This window comes from Trichogramma pretiosum, unplaced genomic scaffold (genome assembly GCF_000599845.2).
Source record: "Trichogramma pretiosum strain Unisexual culture from Peru unplaced genomic scaffold, Tpre_2.0 scaffold8, whole genome shotgun sequence".
In the NCBI taxonomy this organism is placed as follows: Eukaryota; Metazoa; Arthropoda; class Insecta; order Hymenoptera; family Trichogrammatidae; genus Trichogramma; species Trichogramma pretiosum.
The window spans coordinates 2,113,247-2,128,700 of NW_019641699.1; the positions used below are offsets into that span (position 1 = coordinate 2,113,247).

The 15,454-nt window shown below is 34.2% G+C and overlaps 2 protein-coding genes across 4 annotated transcripts; both read left to right on the top strand.

The window, feature by feature from the left end:
* The first annotated feature begins 578 nt into the window (after positions 1-578).
* LOC106653043 (mediator of RNA polymerase II transcription subunit 25) lies at positions 579-5,230 on the top strand. Its single transcript, XM_014372270.2, has 13 exons — positions 579-1,000; positions 1,069-1,190; positions 1,274-1,493; positions 1,564-2,203; positions 2,310-2,632; positions 2,761-2,903; positions 2,974-3,136; positions 3,205-3,396; positions 3,477-3,766; positions 3,980-4,121; positions 4,198-4,254; positions 4,324-4,449; positions 4,650-5,230. Exons 1-13 carry the CDS (start codon positions 830-832, stop codon positions 4,806-4,808), a joined length of 2,748 nt encoding a protein of 915 aa, XP_014227756.1. The 5' UTR covers positions 579-829; the 3' UTR covers positions 4,809-5,230.
* Positions 5,231-9,039: 3,809 nt separating this feature from the next.
* LOC106653033 (phosphoribosylformylglycinamidine synthase) lies at positions 9,040-15,356 on the top strand. 3 transcript variants are annotated; one of them, XM_014372254.2, is made up of 16 exons: positions 9,040-9,230; positions 9,869-10,154; positions 10,229-10,370; positions 10,459-11,000; positions 11,077-11,189; positions 11,254-11,511; positions 11,573-11,646; positions 11,719-11,875; positions 12,157-12,740; positions 12,810-12,935; positions 13,003-13,432; positions 13,505-13,773; positions 13,853-14,243; positions 14,323-14,487; positions 14,699-14,971; positions 15,046-15,356. In XM_014372254.2, exons 2-16 carry the CDS (start codon positions 9,895-9,897, stop codon positions 15,219-15,221), a joined length of 3,960 nt encoding a protein of 1,319 aa, XP_014227740.1. In that variant the 5' UTR covers positions 9,040-9,230; positions 9,869-9,894; the 3' UTR covers positions 15,222-15,356. The 3 variants fall into 3 exon arrangements, with proteins under 3 accessions (XP_014227740.1, XP_014227742.1, XP_014227741.1); XM_014372256.2 differs by having other exon boundaries at positions 9,081-9,129; XM_014372255.2 differs by lacking the exon at positions 9,040-9,230 and adding an exon at positions 9,314-9,568.
* The last annotated feature ends 98 nt before the right edge of the window (positions 15,357-15,454 follow it).

Here is a 15,454-nt window from a genome sequence, read left to right on the forward strand (position 1 = left end):
CTAAAATATTGTTTAACGATGTTTTCCTTGATCAATTTAAAACTTTTTTAAATAAAATTTTTAACTGAACTCAATAGTTTTCAAGAGAAATAAATACCGATCATTTTTGCGGTGTTAAATATTATTTTCTCTAACGCTGAAGAAGTTGAAAAAATTAAAGAAATTTCAGGCGAAATGAGTGGCAGCATTTTTTATCACTTCTTACACCTCAACATTGTAGAAAATGTGTATTATAATAGTGTGCCAAAAAAAATTTTCAGGCCATTTTCAAAAGGTTTTTAATGAATTTCATATGTTACTATTATTTTACTCATAAATTAAACTTTTTAAAATCATTAGCAAGTTATCTATTTATAAAAACGGAAACGATTCGATTTCTAGGATATAGTAGCTTGGACTGTGGATATATAAATTCGAATTGTTGGTCATATGAATGATTTTAATTCAGTAGTCAGTAACGAGCAATCTAAACGTAAATCTAGTTAAGTAGGGGTTTTGCCTGCGCTAATTTTGCAGGTTGAACGTAGGGACAGCTCACAGCCCCTCATACACAATATTTATGTATTTATTACTAGATAGAGTCAGTGTACTGTTTGTATAGAGATGTAGTCAGTAGTCTGCAGTCTGTACGCGAGTGTTGATTTACTGATGCAAAATATTCAAAAGTAACCTAAAATAGGATCTTTGGGTAGACGGGTAGTTTACAGTGTGTCAGTGTCGAATGTAAACAGTGATCACTATTGTGACACAAGTAACATAAGAGTTTAAATTTATGTTATTAATTCATTTCCCATAGGTGGAGAGTGTAAAATTTACTTTTTATAGCAAAATGGTTAGCGGTGCACCTGACCACGGTGTACAAGCCGACGTAGTGTTTGTAATCGAGAGCACTGCGAGCAATGGTGCTTACCTCAATGAATTCAAAACCAATTATATTATGCCCACTTTAGAATATTTTAGTCAAAGCAGTGTAGAAGAAAAAAGAGATTTTACCTCAGAGGTAGGCCACATTCAAAAATAAAATTTCGATTTTTATCAAAGTAGTTCTTCTAATTTATTGTTTTTCAGAATTTGAGCCAATATGGTGTTGTAAATTACAATGCATCAGATATTCTACCATCTCCTATTTCAAATGCATATGGGCCTTTTTCGAATGCAAATAAAGTTTTACAAACATTAGATAAAATTGAGTAAGCAAATCTGTTCTTGAACTTTACCCAAACATATTTTTAACATACTTAAAGAATCAAAAATTAATTCAATTATACTTTAGAATGATTGGTGGTAAAGGAGAATCTTGTGCTAATTTAGCTGAAGGTCTTTCAACAGCGCTACATTGTTTTGAAGATTTGCAAGTTCGAAGAGAGCCAAACATTGCTTCACAAAAGCATTGTATTTTATTTTGCAACTCACCTCCTTATTCTGTTGCTGTCCAAGAATCTTACACCTATGCAGGCTACACAATTGAGCAACTGTCATCATTATTCCAAGAAGTATGTAGATTTTAAGCTATTCAATATTTAATAGACTAGAAATGGAACTTATCATGTCGTATTATTTTAGAGAAACATCCACTTGTCTATTCTCTCTCCTCGTAAAATTTCATATCTCTTCAAATTATTTGAAAAAGCTGGTGGCGATCTGCAATCATGTCAAACAAAAAATTATGCCAAAGATCCACGTCATTTGGTACTACTATGCAACTACAGTTTGAAAGAATCGCCAGTTAGTCAAAACAGTGCTGCTACTGCAGCCGCAGCTGCTGCTGCTGCTGCTGCCGCTGCAGCGGCTGCTGTCACCGCTAATGGTCCAGCGAATCCTGCACAGATGGCTATTAGCCCATTACAAGGCAATGACAGTCCTAATCCCAATCAAATTGTAACACAAAATCAAGCTCAGCCACAGCAAAATCAGCAAAATAATCAGTTCCGTCCTCAAACACCACAAGCAGTGCAGCAAGCTCAGGCAGCAGCTGCAGCAGCAAGGGCTCAGTTCAATCCTCAAATACAGGCTCCACCCAACTATCCAAGACCTACACAACGGTGGATGAGACCACCATACATGGGTGGACCAGGTCAAGGTGCACCAGGAGGTACACCACCTCAGCCACCAACAAGTCAAGGTAGTGCACTCATAGCACAATTGCAACAACCACCTTCAGGTCTTGGAATTAATGTGCAGCCATTCAATCAGAGAATGGAGGGTAAGAAAAACTTCAATTTTTAACATCTTCTTTATTGCTTTATGCATCATTCTATTCATTATTATTTAATATTTACTATTAAATAAATATATTACATATATTCTAGGTCCCAATACTGGAATGAATGCAAATTCTCAAGTTCAGCAGCAACAACAACTAAATCAACAACAATTACGCTTAAACATGCAGTTACAACAGCAACAACAAATAAACCAACAAATGAATCAGCAGCAACCAACTCCTCAGCAGCAAAATTCTGTGCAACAACAAAATGCTCAACAGGCTCAAATGAACTTGCAACAACCAAGTACCCAAAATCAAATTAATCAGCAAATGAATGTAACAAGTATGAATCCTGCAATAGCATCCCAAATGCCTGTAACATCTACACATGGCTCAACAACTCCAGTTAATCAAAATATGCAACAGGTTAGCTAAAAATAATGTCTACTTTAATTTTTTTTTTTTTTTGCATGTATTTTTATTTTTCTTTGTACCAGTAGTGATGTATTATACTTAAGTGGAATCAGATGTTAAAAAAATGATTTTAATTTTAGATAAATATCCAATCTGGAGATAGAATGGTTATATGGAAAGGTCTTCTTGAGTGGGTAGAAAAAAGTAAACCTGAACAGCAAAAACAAGTCTGGCAAGTACCTTGTCAAGTTTCTGCCACAACAAAAGATGGAGAACCTGAAGTGTAAGTTTTATGAAATTTTAAATTTCGAATAACATAAACTTTACATTCAATTAATTTAATGACATAACAGTAAGGCAGAATCATGGCCAATAAAGTTAATAATGCAGCTGATGCCTCGAGTACTGATTGGTAATATTGGTAATGCATATTTAAAAAATTCCAAATCAGTTGTATTCTATCCTACGCCCTGTGATGCATTGGAATCATTGATTAAAGTTATGTCTACGGGATTTGTAAGTATAATTAATATCTAACTCATTTTGACATTGTACCGAAAGATATCAAATAATCAAATGTACAGGCAGGCTGTGTTCATTTCACGTCAACACCTACCTGCAATATAAAAGTGTTACTACTTTTATACACTGCTGAGAAACGAACTTTCCTTGGTTTTATTCCGAATGATCAACAAGCATTTGTTGATAGACTGAGAAAAGTTATTCAACAGCAAAAAAGTACTCATGCAATGGTTCGACAACCATCGAATTTACCGGTAATTATTTTAATTTTTAATATAATGCATAAATTTCGATATCACGTTAACATTCTTAATTCAATAAATTTTCTTGACAGCAAGTACCAGGAGCAGGACCTGGTTCTACTGGTAATAACGCAATGCCAGGTGCAGTACAGAATTCGGGTATATCTCAAAGTGGAATAATGATGTCTCAAACTCAAAATACTATAACAATGGGAGGTGGAAACCTCACACAAAATGTTATGTCCAACAGTAATATGACACAACAATCACTAGTTCAATCAAATGTTCAATCCAATCAATTGAATATACAAGGAGTTGGTATGTCTGGAGGAGCTGGTGGACCTCCGGGACAAATGAATGCAGCTGTTGGTGGAATGATGGGACAGCCACAGCAGCAGCAACAGCAACAACAACAGCAACAACAACAACAACAACAACAACAACAACAACAACAGCAGCAGCAGCAGCAGCAACAACAACAGCAGCAGCAGCAGCAGCAACAACAACAGCAACAACAACAACAACAGCAACAGCAGCAACAACAACAGCAGCAGCAGCAGCAACAGCAACAACAACAACAGCAACAGCAACAGCAACAACAACAGCAACAACACCTTAATATGGCAAGGCAACAAAATTTGTTGAACATCCATCATCTGCAGCAGACTTTAGAGGCCGCTCAACAACAAGAGGCCCAATATAAGTCGCAAATGGATGTTGTCAACAATGTAAGGATGGTAAATAACGATTTTTTTTTTTTTCAAAATTTATTCTATACATTGGACTAAATCATATTTCTTATTGCCTATAAAGTTACAACAAAATCTTGACCATGCACAAGCACAAGAAATGCAGTATAAACAGTTGGAGGTAAATACTTGAAAATTATTATTTTTATTAATGAATCATATTCATAATTTATTTAAAATTTTTTAACAGGCCCAACAAGCTCAGAGAGCGGGAATGAATACTGCACCAGGAATGCAGGCTCCCCAACCAAATGCATCAAGAATGATGAGACCAATCATGAATAATGCTCTAGGCCTACGACATTTATTACAACAGGTAAAACAAAAACGAAAGATCAATGCCCACCTTTAATTGCCCAAATGTAATTATCTGCTAATTTCTGTGCATTTTTTTAATTTTAAATTTCTTGTAACCCTTCCTGCATTTTTCTGTATAAAAAGTACTCTACAGAATTATTTTTATGTAATGTATTAGCACATAAATAATTATTAAACTGATAAATTAAAATTTTTTAGCAACAGCAGCAGCCTCAATATCGGCAAGTGCTTGGCATGCAACAACAAATGGTGGGACCACGAGGACAAATGGCTCCGCGACCAATGGGACCAGGAAATATGCAAAATCAGCAATTTGATCCTAATGAAGTGTCGAACTATGATTTTCTTAATGGTTAAAAAGAGCTCATTATAATGCACGCTGGCATAAATATTGTAAAAAATCATGAATTGCTTAAAAGTGATTTTGAAATTTTATATTAATCTATAGAAAATGCATAAAAACTCCTGCATGTTACTTTATGTATTATTACAATATGAATAATATATTTTGGTTTACCATTTCGAAAACTTGAAATGGTACAACAATTACTTATGTAAATATAATTTTATATATAAATAGACTGAAATTTTGAAACTATATTTATACACGTTTACAAGCTTTTGTGTAAAGCTTGTAATAGATAATAAAAATTCGTAAAAGTTAATGATTTCTGTAGAGGTCATCGAAGATATCTTAAGATTGTTTTTAATTCATTTTTTAAATTAAATTTAAACAAGAGAATGGAAGAAATGATAGTAAATACAAATTTTGTACAATATTTGACCGCAGTTTTCTTTATAATTTCTATTTCTTAATCAACGTTAAATATCATAAAGATGATTACTAAAAATAAACTTACCAGGTTTAAACTTAATTTATTAGAATAGTTTTCATAAATAAAATGCACTTATCAAACATAAAATAATTTACTGATAAAAAATAGCTGCATATTGGAAAAGCTGCAACATTATCAAATCGGATTTATCCCGTTTTTGCAGTAACACTGTACTTCGAAGTAGTCACAATTTTTTTGTAAAGAATATTCTGCGTGGCGAAACGAGTTGATCAATATGACGATACAGTGGAATCCGCTTATGTCCAAGGTTTACATATGGCCAGCCGCTTAATTTGGCCAAAGACTCGGTCTCGGTTCCATCTATTATTATATCCCTTAATGTTCATGTCCCGACGTTTACCGCGACCAAAACCCTTAGGACTGTCATGACCATAATAAGCGGATTACACTGTATTATCATATTGTGAATAAACACCAGCTGTAAATTGTAATAAATATGTATCATAAGATTTAGAAGATATTTAAATAATATAGTTTTGTTAAAAATTCTCAACTCATATAACCAGTTTTTTTATTTTTTTTGGTAAAATAACATATGGGGAGTGATATACGCACATACATAACCGATATGGACACACTTTTATCTAACGGATATAATTTTTTGTTATTAAATTTTATTAACTTTTATGAACTTTTATAAACTGGTACGAACACCCTGCTTTTAGGTTTTAATAAAAGTGGATAAAAGTATAAGTATTTTCTCAACAACTGTTATTTTATTAATTCTAAATAAAAAAAACTATAGTAAATTATAACACTTAATAAAAGTTTATAAAAGTTTTTTAACATTCATAAAAGTTCTTAGTAATTCTTTAAAGGGCACTTGTACTTTTTTGTGATAAAGAATCTACAAGTAATTGCATGGAAATTTCATTAGACGAAATCGCACGATTTTTAAGTCGCCAGGAAATCCCCTAAATGCTACTAGAAAAAATATGTGACATATGATTTCAATGGGGAATTTCCTTAGCTTTCTGATAGTGGGGTCAGCTTTTTCATTTTCCCCGTAATAATTATCTTTTTTTAAAAAAATAAATATTTTTTTTAAAAATTCCAGATCGAAAGAGGAGGACATTTTCCATCGAACAAGTTATTTTTCAAAAGACCGTTTTTTGATTTTCTCGAGATATTATTCGATAAGTATGAGGTGCGCGGTCGTCCAGCTGTCCGTGCTCCCTAAAAATACGTCTATGTCATCTAAGTACGACTTATTTTCGGATAAAAATCCAAAATGGTAATTAAACTTGAAAAAGTGAAATCGTTGAAGTTTATAATGTAATACCAACCATCGAGAGGACCCCCAACACACGGTTAAAAAAAAGTCTGGGCCTTACCCCAAACATATTTTTAAACCAAGTCAATTGAAACTAAATTGTAAATTTAACTAATTATTGATCGCGAAGCTATTAAAAGACCAAAAGAAATGAGAAAAAATGAAAAAGGCAGAGTTTTATTTTCGCTAAGGATAAAGGGAAATGAGACTAAATAAAATCAGTTGATTAAATATAAACTATAGAGTCGGCAAAATGAGCAGAAGATTTCAATTCAATAAAAAAGAGTGTGAACGATGCACTCACGCGGATTTAGATACCGTACATCGATTAAAATTGTAGCTGTGGCTATCACGGCTATATATTAAAAGAAGCCCTCGAACAAGTACACTGATAGAAAATTTGACCATATTGCCAAGAACTTGCTCGGATTTGCTACCAGAATGAAATAATTCTTACCGCAACCCACATGCATTTTTATTATAAATTCCCCATAAGACTTCGCAACACTTGAAAATATTGGTATTATTATAGAGTACATTATTATTAGGAGTGATGTAATAACTCCTAGAATCAACGCCGATGTCCCAAGCATTACACGGACTCTTTATTGCGGATTTAAATTAAAAACGCGTGGAGTTTTATCTATTAGTGCAGAGAATAAAGCCGTTGATTACGTAAATCCTGAGTAGGGTATCTATACAGGACCTGACACAGTGCAGAGCTTCCCATGGTACAGTGCAGACCTGTCACAATCGAACTTACCGATCCACCCTCCACACACTCTCCGAGAAGGGTTGAAGAAAAAATAAAAAGCTGACATAGTGCGGAGGTCTGATCATTGCGAGCATAGGGGTTTGACATTGAGCCTCGCAGAGGCCTCGCGTGGAGGTAACCGTACTGTGTCAGGTCGTGTATAGATACCCTACTATTCTTAACACGCTTTAGAAGTGCTAATTTCAAGCAAAGTTTGGTAAACATCGGTTTGTCATATTATTTCCAACTGGATCATCAGTACTAATCGAAGCAACAACAGTACCTGCGAGTGGCGATTTCAACATTGGGAGCAGCACAAGCAGCTGTGACTCCGGCAAGAGCATCAACAGATTCAGCTATAAATCCAACCATGGGGGTTTGAGCTAAAAATCCAGGTAAAGCGCGTGTCAACTAGGTTCGCAAAAATGTCGACAGCAGCAGCTAAATTAGTTAGAGTATTAGCTGCGTTAACAATTATAATTCTGGGTAGATTAAAAATATACCATTTGATAGAAAAAAGTAAAATCTATTTCTATTAAGTATGTACAAAAAATCTAGTTTTCGGACCCTTATCGGATATTATTCCTCAGTTGATGCTTCGTACCGAAATATCGATCTTGAATTTACTATTAGACGTTACATTTGTCAATCTTCAACTATGATTTTAGAAATTTATAAACTTTTAGAGATCGAATATTAAAAAAAAGGAATTATTGAAATGCCCGATATCTAGAACTAAACCTTTAGTTTAACGTTTTAATCAATATCAACATTCAAAAATGAATTTTTATGATAACTTACAAAGAATACTAATTTGTTTTTTTTCTAAATCGATTGACTAAAAGCATTTTATTCAAAATATATTTTGACGTGTAGTGTCCGAAAAGTAGCTGGTGTCCGATTACTAACAGTTTTACTCTACTTTGGACATTTTTTCCTTTTTTCACTTTTCGAGCTCAGAAAGCTTGTAAATTTAATGAATAATAGCGGAGGATAGTCATATATAAACCCTTAGACGAAATTCAAGATGATTACTGTACATTAACTGGCGGATTAGTGCCGAAAATTATACATTTCGACTTTTTTGAAAAAACGCATTTTAAAAACGTTAGGACTTTTTGGTTTGTACACACTAAATCGAAAGATCATTTTTTTTATCAAATGCAAAGTAAATAATGATAAACGAATACGAAAAGGGTACACATTTTCCTTAATGTCAGAAAACTAGCTATTTTATCCTGTGATAAAATCAGCGAATCTTATTTAGCTGAATTCATTTCGTTTGGATAAGCTTAAATTACTGATTTACCTAATAAAAATAATTATTTTGATTTCTTGATGTAAGTGTAAAACTAAAACAAATGAATAGTGTTTAAAAAGTTATCGAACAAACGTTTTGACAGAGTTTTTGTCGAATTTCTTAAATGCATCGAGAAGTAATGAAATTATTATTGTATCAGTTTATAAGCAAACAAGATTGTAAAACGTCATTTGAATTTTCTACGTAAAAGCAAAATATAATCTTTGAGTGAATCGTATACGCGTTTATTTCTTTTTAGCAAGTTCTTATCAATGTTATTTGGTGTTTACACATATTATGCTTGGGCACATTTGTCCCATGCGCCATTCGATGACCATAATATATGTACCCCCTCCAGAGCCTGATTGATCTCTGCAGCTCTGCTTACATAGTTCATCTCACGCGCTTTCAATGCTGTATACGTAAACTTACGCGTAATATTAGCTCGCTTTCTACTATCAGAAATATTTCGGAAAAAATTTACTCGCCTACTCGTAAGACCGAATTATCAATTCAAGAACCTAACCTTCGTCAATTTTGTTACATTTTTCATTGTTAATTGTTACATAAAACTTTCTTTTGTACACACTGTGTGGTGAGTTGTGGTAGATTAAGTATTATGAAATAAAACTTCTTGATTATCGTGGAAGGAGAATAATCACGATAACACTTGTACAATAACACGTGGGTCCGAAATGACCCGTGCCGGTGCATCGACGGAATCACTTACTTTTTTATTCTGCTATCAAAATCGGTCCGATTGATATTTTTCACTTTGTAATTATTATAAACGAGCTTGTGCTAGATTATGTCGCATTGAGTTTTAAAATTATATAGCATAGGAGTATCAGAACTTATAGAAAATAGTAATTTTATATTGCTGTACGCGAGCATTCCTGCGTGACGGAGTTACGAAGCAAACCAGTTTTCACGGTATTGATGTGTTCTTTCCGTACATACATTATTTGCTTGAAAATAATTGCGAAATCGGCTTGCTATAATTCCTTGCAATTTGTATAAATATATACCACGATTTACAAGAGTGCGTTCGTGTTTAAAGCGCTTCTTGAATAATAAGATAAGAAAACTCGTTCGCGTTTTTTTGATGATAACAGCATCGTTGACCTCTTCATCCTAATCCGCGGGGGTCCCTCGCTCTCTCTTTCTCTCTCTCTTTCGTACTTTATAAGATCATTTCATATTATCGTTTGAACGTTCGTACTATTCTTTCAGCTGCGACACACACCTGTTGAGCCAAAATGGTCATTTTGAAGTTTTACAAAAATCCAGGGCTAAAAGCCAATCTCTTGAAGAGTAAATTGGAAAAAATAAAAAAAATTAGTGATTCTGTAACTAACATTGAAGCTGAATTATGTTATTATATTGAGTCCAAAAGTCCTTTGAGTAAAGATAATATTGATATTATCAAGTGGATATTGACTTCACCTTTTGAACCACAGGAGTTGAAAGATGAAAGTGATTTTAAAAATGGTCAGCTGGTAATTGAAATTGGTCCAAGGTATACTTTTTTCACCTATCAATTTTATTAACAATTTCTGTTCATAATAATTTTTCTATTGTTAAAAATTTTAGATTGAATTTTTCCACCGCTTTATCAAGTAATGCTGTTTCAATTTGTAAAGCTGTGCAACTAGAAAAAGTCACCAGAATAGAAATATCAACTAGATATTTAATACATACAAAAACTCATGTGGATAAAGATACAGAAAGAAATGTAATATTATCATTATATTGATTACTTTTCAAAAAACTATTTTTTATTTTACTACTTATAAATGATGATCATTTCTATTTTGCTTCAGATTGTTGATGCTTTACATGATCGTATGACAGAATGTAGATATATTAAACCAATAGAAACTTTTGATCATGGCTTCAGACCAGAAGAATGGTTTGAAGTTGACGTGGTTGGTGAAGGAAGAAAGGCACTAGAAGAAGTCAATAAAAAATTAGGTCTTGCTTTTGATAACTGGGACTTGGATTATTATTCAAATTTATTTAAAAATAAAATCAAGCGAAATCCTACAAGTGTGGAATGTTTTGACTTAGCTCAGTCGAACAGTGAACACAGTAGACATTGGTTTTTCAAAGGAAAAATGATTATTGATGGCGAAGAACAAAAAGAATCACTTCTTGATATGATCATTGATACTCAAACTAAATCAAATCCCAACAATGTCATTAAATTTAGTGACAACAGCAGTGCCATAAAAGGTTTTGAAGTTAAAACCTTGAGGCCTAATCGAACTGATGAAGCTAGTTCTTTCAAAGTAAATAGTTCAAAGCAGCATCTTATATTTACTGCTGAAACTCATAACTTTCCTACTGGAGTAGCTCCATTCAGGTAGTTTTAATAATTTGCTATTTTCATTATAATAAAATTTATTAAAAATAATTTTTAAAAATAATAAAAATTACAGTGGAGCAACTACAGGTACTGGTGGTCGTTTAAGAGATATTCAAGGTGTTGGAAGAGGTGGTTATTATATTGCTGGGACAGCTGGCTACTCAGTTGGAAATTTAAACATTCCAGGTTTGAAAATAATTTTTAAAATATTTTGAAATATTTTTTACTAAAGAATGATCTCTTACTATAGGCTATAATTTACCATGGGAAGAAAAACAAGAATACCCATCAAACTTGGCTCTACCATTGGATATATTAATAGAAGCAAGTAATGGAGCTTCAGACTATGGTAACAAATTCGGGGAACCTGTTGTATCAGGGTTTGCAAGAACATTTGGAATGATTGATCCATCAGGAGAACGTAGAGAGTGGATCAAACCAATTATGTTCAGTGGTGGAATTGGTTCTATGGAAGCTAATATGACTAAAAAGATAGCTGCTCAACCAGGTAATGACATATTTTTTTTAAAACTTATTTGACTTGATAATTCATAATATAATAATTTTAGGAATGCAAGTTGTAAAAATTGGTGGACCAGTTTATCGAATCGGCGTCGGGGGTGGAGCTGCTAGTTCAGTTGAGGTAGTTGGATAACTTTTCTATCATTCTATTGGGTCATTCATAAATTTAAGAATATTTTCTCTTTTAACAAAGGTTCAAGGTGATAACGAATCTGATTTAGATTTCGGAGCAGTACAAAGAGGTGACGCTGAAATGGAACAAAAATTGAATCGTCTTGTGCGCGCGTGTATGGAAATGGGTGATAAAAATCCAATCCTCAGTATTCATGATCAAGGAGCTGGAGGAAATGGTACATTAATTAACTCACATTATTTTCTATTTTATTAAATTAATATGTAGCTCCATCAGTTGAGTGTACATCGACTTTTTTCAGTAATAAGTTACTTTACCCAGGTGTGATGATGCATATTTAGATCAATTTGCATAAAAAGCTGATCAATCGTTTTTACAACCATTCAGCATTTTTTTTAAAATTCTATTTTTTTTCTCTCTTTCTATCATTTAAAAATTTAATTGAGATAGTAACTCTTGACCTACCAAATGATGAAATATGGTTTGAATTATGTACAGGTAACGTGCTTAAAGAGCTAGTAGAACCAGCTGGTGCCGTTATATTCTCCAAAAGATTCGAATTAGGAGACCCCAGTATTAGTACACTCGAATTATGGGGCGCAGAGTATCAAGAAAATGATGCCATAATGTGCAAACAAGACGATACGTCTTTATTGAAGAAAATAGCCCAACGTGAACGGTGCCCGATCAATTTTGTTGGTACTGTCACCGGCAACGGTAAAATAATTCTTTCCGAGGAGGACGACTGCGATGCTTCAAAATACATGAGAAAAGATTACGTATCGAAACAGCGTCATCCAGTGGACTTGGAATTGGAGTTGGTACTCGGCAAAATGCCGAAGAAAACATTCCAATTAGACAGATCTATGGTGAAATTGAATCCACTTAACTTGAAACAAACCCCAAGCATCGAAGAGGCTTTAGATAAAGTATTAAGATTACCTTCGGTAGCCAGCAAGAGATATTTAACTAACAAAGTCGATCGTTGTGTGACTGGCCTTGTGGCGCAGCAGCAATGCGTTGGTCCTTTACACACACCACTAGCTGATTTTGCCGCTGTAGGATTATCGCACTTTTCCACGGTAAGTTATAACTTGGACATTAAAAAAAAGTAAAAGTCAATTTAAACATTAAAGAACATACTTTTATAGAAAGGTATTGCTAGTTCTATTGGCGAGCAGCCAATAAAAGGATTAGTAAATGCGGCAGCTGGTGCGAGAATGACGGTTGCTGAAGCTTTGTCCAATTTGGTATTTGCCTATATATCCGGTTTGGAAGTAAGGAACATTACTTAGATTAACGACGAATCATTGAAACACGACATAATTGTTAAACTTTTTGCAGGACATTAAATGTAGCGGTAACTGGATGTGGGCGGCCAAACTGCCTGGAGAAGGTGCTGCGCTTTACGACGCTTGCAAAGCTATGTGCGACGTTATGAAAGAATTTGGTATTGCGATCGATGGTGGCAAAGATTCCTTGAGTATGGCGGCTCGCGTCGATAAATCAGTTGTTAAAGCACCTGGAACTCTGGTCGTTTCTTGCTATGCTCCGTGCCCTGACATTCGTTTGGGAGTTACGCCTGACATGAAAGCCCCATCGCTTCCTGAAAAAGAAGGCTTTTTAATTTATGTCGATCTATCGGGGGGAAAGAGTCGCTTGGGAGGCACTGCTTTTGCTCAAGTTCATAATCAATTGGGCGATGATGTTGCTGATGTTGAAAGCCCATCAGACATAAAACGAGCATTCAAAGCAACGCAACAATTGATCAAAGGTTCGTTTTCTTGATAAATCGAGTAGTTCTAGTCTAGCCTATTTCTTTTCATTTTCCAACATTTTTTTGAAGAGGGGAAAATTCTGTCTGGACACGATATCAGCGATGGTGGTCTCATTACTTGTCTACTGGAAATGGCTTTTGCTGGTTTGTCTGGCTTTAGGATCAACATCATGCATAAAACAGGTTCGGCAATTGAAATTCTTTTCGCCGAAGAAGTAGGCTGGCTTTTAGAAGTACGTGAAAATGATGTTAAAGACGTTGTTGAACTCTTCGAGAGATACAAATGCCCTGAAGTTCACGTAATCGGAAAGTCTGTTGGTCATGGAATAGACTCGCATGTAAGCTAATTTTTTATCTTAATTTACTTGTTCGAGTATTATATTTATTTGTTTTATTAATTATTGATTTTTTTACAAGATTAATGTATCTGTAAATGGAATACCAGTTTTAAACTCGACCATATTTAAATTGATGAATATCTGGGAAGAAACGAGCTATCAGCTGGAACTCCGTCAAACTGACTCGGTTTGCGCTACGCAAGAGTATACGAGTTTAAAAGATCGAAAGAGTCCAGCTTATAAACTTACTTTCAATCCTGACATTCCCTTGCCGCGCGACGCCGAAAAGCCACTCATACCAGTGGCCGTCATACGAGAAGAGGGTATTAATGGTGATAGAGAAATGGCAGCTTCTTTGATTTCAGCTGGATTTGAAGTGTGGGATGTTACGATGCAAGATTTATTAAATAATCAAGTGACACTGGACAAATTTAAAGGCATAATTTTCCCGGGTGGTTTCAGTTATGCTGGTAAAATTAATTTTTTGACTATTTTTGTTCAAAGACTAGTTTTTAAATATTGAGACATACAACTAATGTTTACTTATAGATGTTCTTGGCTCTGCAAAGGGTTGGGCGGCTAGTCTTCGTTTCCACCCATCTTTACAGAATCAACTGCGAGATTTTATAGCTCGACCGGATACTTTTAGTTTGGGAGTTTGTAATGGATGTCAACTTATGAGTCTATTGGGATGGATCGGCGGTTCTGAAGATGGTTGGTATCTATTTTTAAAATAATTAAATATCTACGTTATGCAACTAGTGCCCGAAACGAAAAAAAAACCTTCACAAGTCGAGTTTTTCACCATCAAAAAGCTCGTGTATGAATTCTGTTTCGTGTAAATTTTACGTATAGTATTTTTTAACACGCTATGCGCGAATTTTAATAAGAAAAGTGTTTGAATACTTTTAACTTTATATTACAGGAGAACCCAATGTCGTCCTTGATCATAATAATTCTGGACGTTTCGAATGCCGATGGACTACTGTCAAAATAGAAAATACGCCAGCAATCATGTTGCAAGGTATGGAAGGCAGCGTTTTTGGTGTATGGGTAGCCCACGGGGAAGGTAAATTTACCTTCCGAAATAATGACATCTTAGAAAAATTGAAAGAACAAAATTGCTTGGCAATCAAGTACACTGATGATGATGGAAAACCAACTGAAAAATATCCTATGAATCCCAATGGCAGTATCGGTATGTATCAAAGCTACCTTTTTTGCTAATCAATTTTTATTACATACGTACTTACTAATACGCATAATTTTCAGAGGGCATTGCGGCTATATGTTCTACGGATGGGCGTCATTTAGCTATGATGCCTCATCCTGAAAGGTGTACTCTAGCTTGGCAACTACCATGGGTGCCTGCCAATTGGGAATATAAGAATTCTCCGTGGCAAAGGATGTTCCAAAACGCTTATGACTGGTGTTCACTTCAAGAATGAAATTGCATATATTAGTACTCATAAGACACGACGATTAATATTTAATCAAGGATTATTTAGTAACTTTTGTTTATAAAATATAGTTACTTTTATTGTAGTTACTTTTTGGAAATAAAAGTATTGATGTAATAAAAACTGTTAACAGGTCTTGAATATTTGAAATGAAAAAAATACTATTTATCAAGATGTTATTTTCTTCTGATTGGGATCACATATGAAAGCATTAATGAATA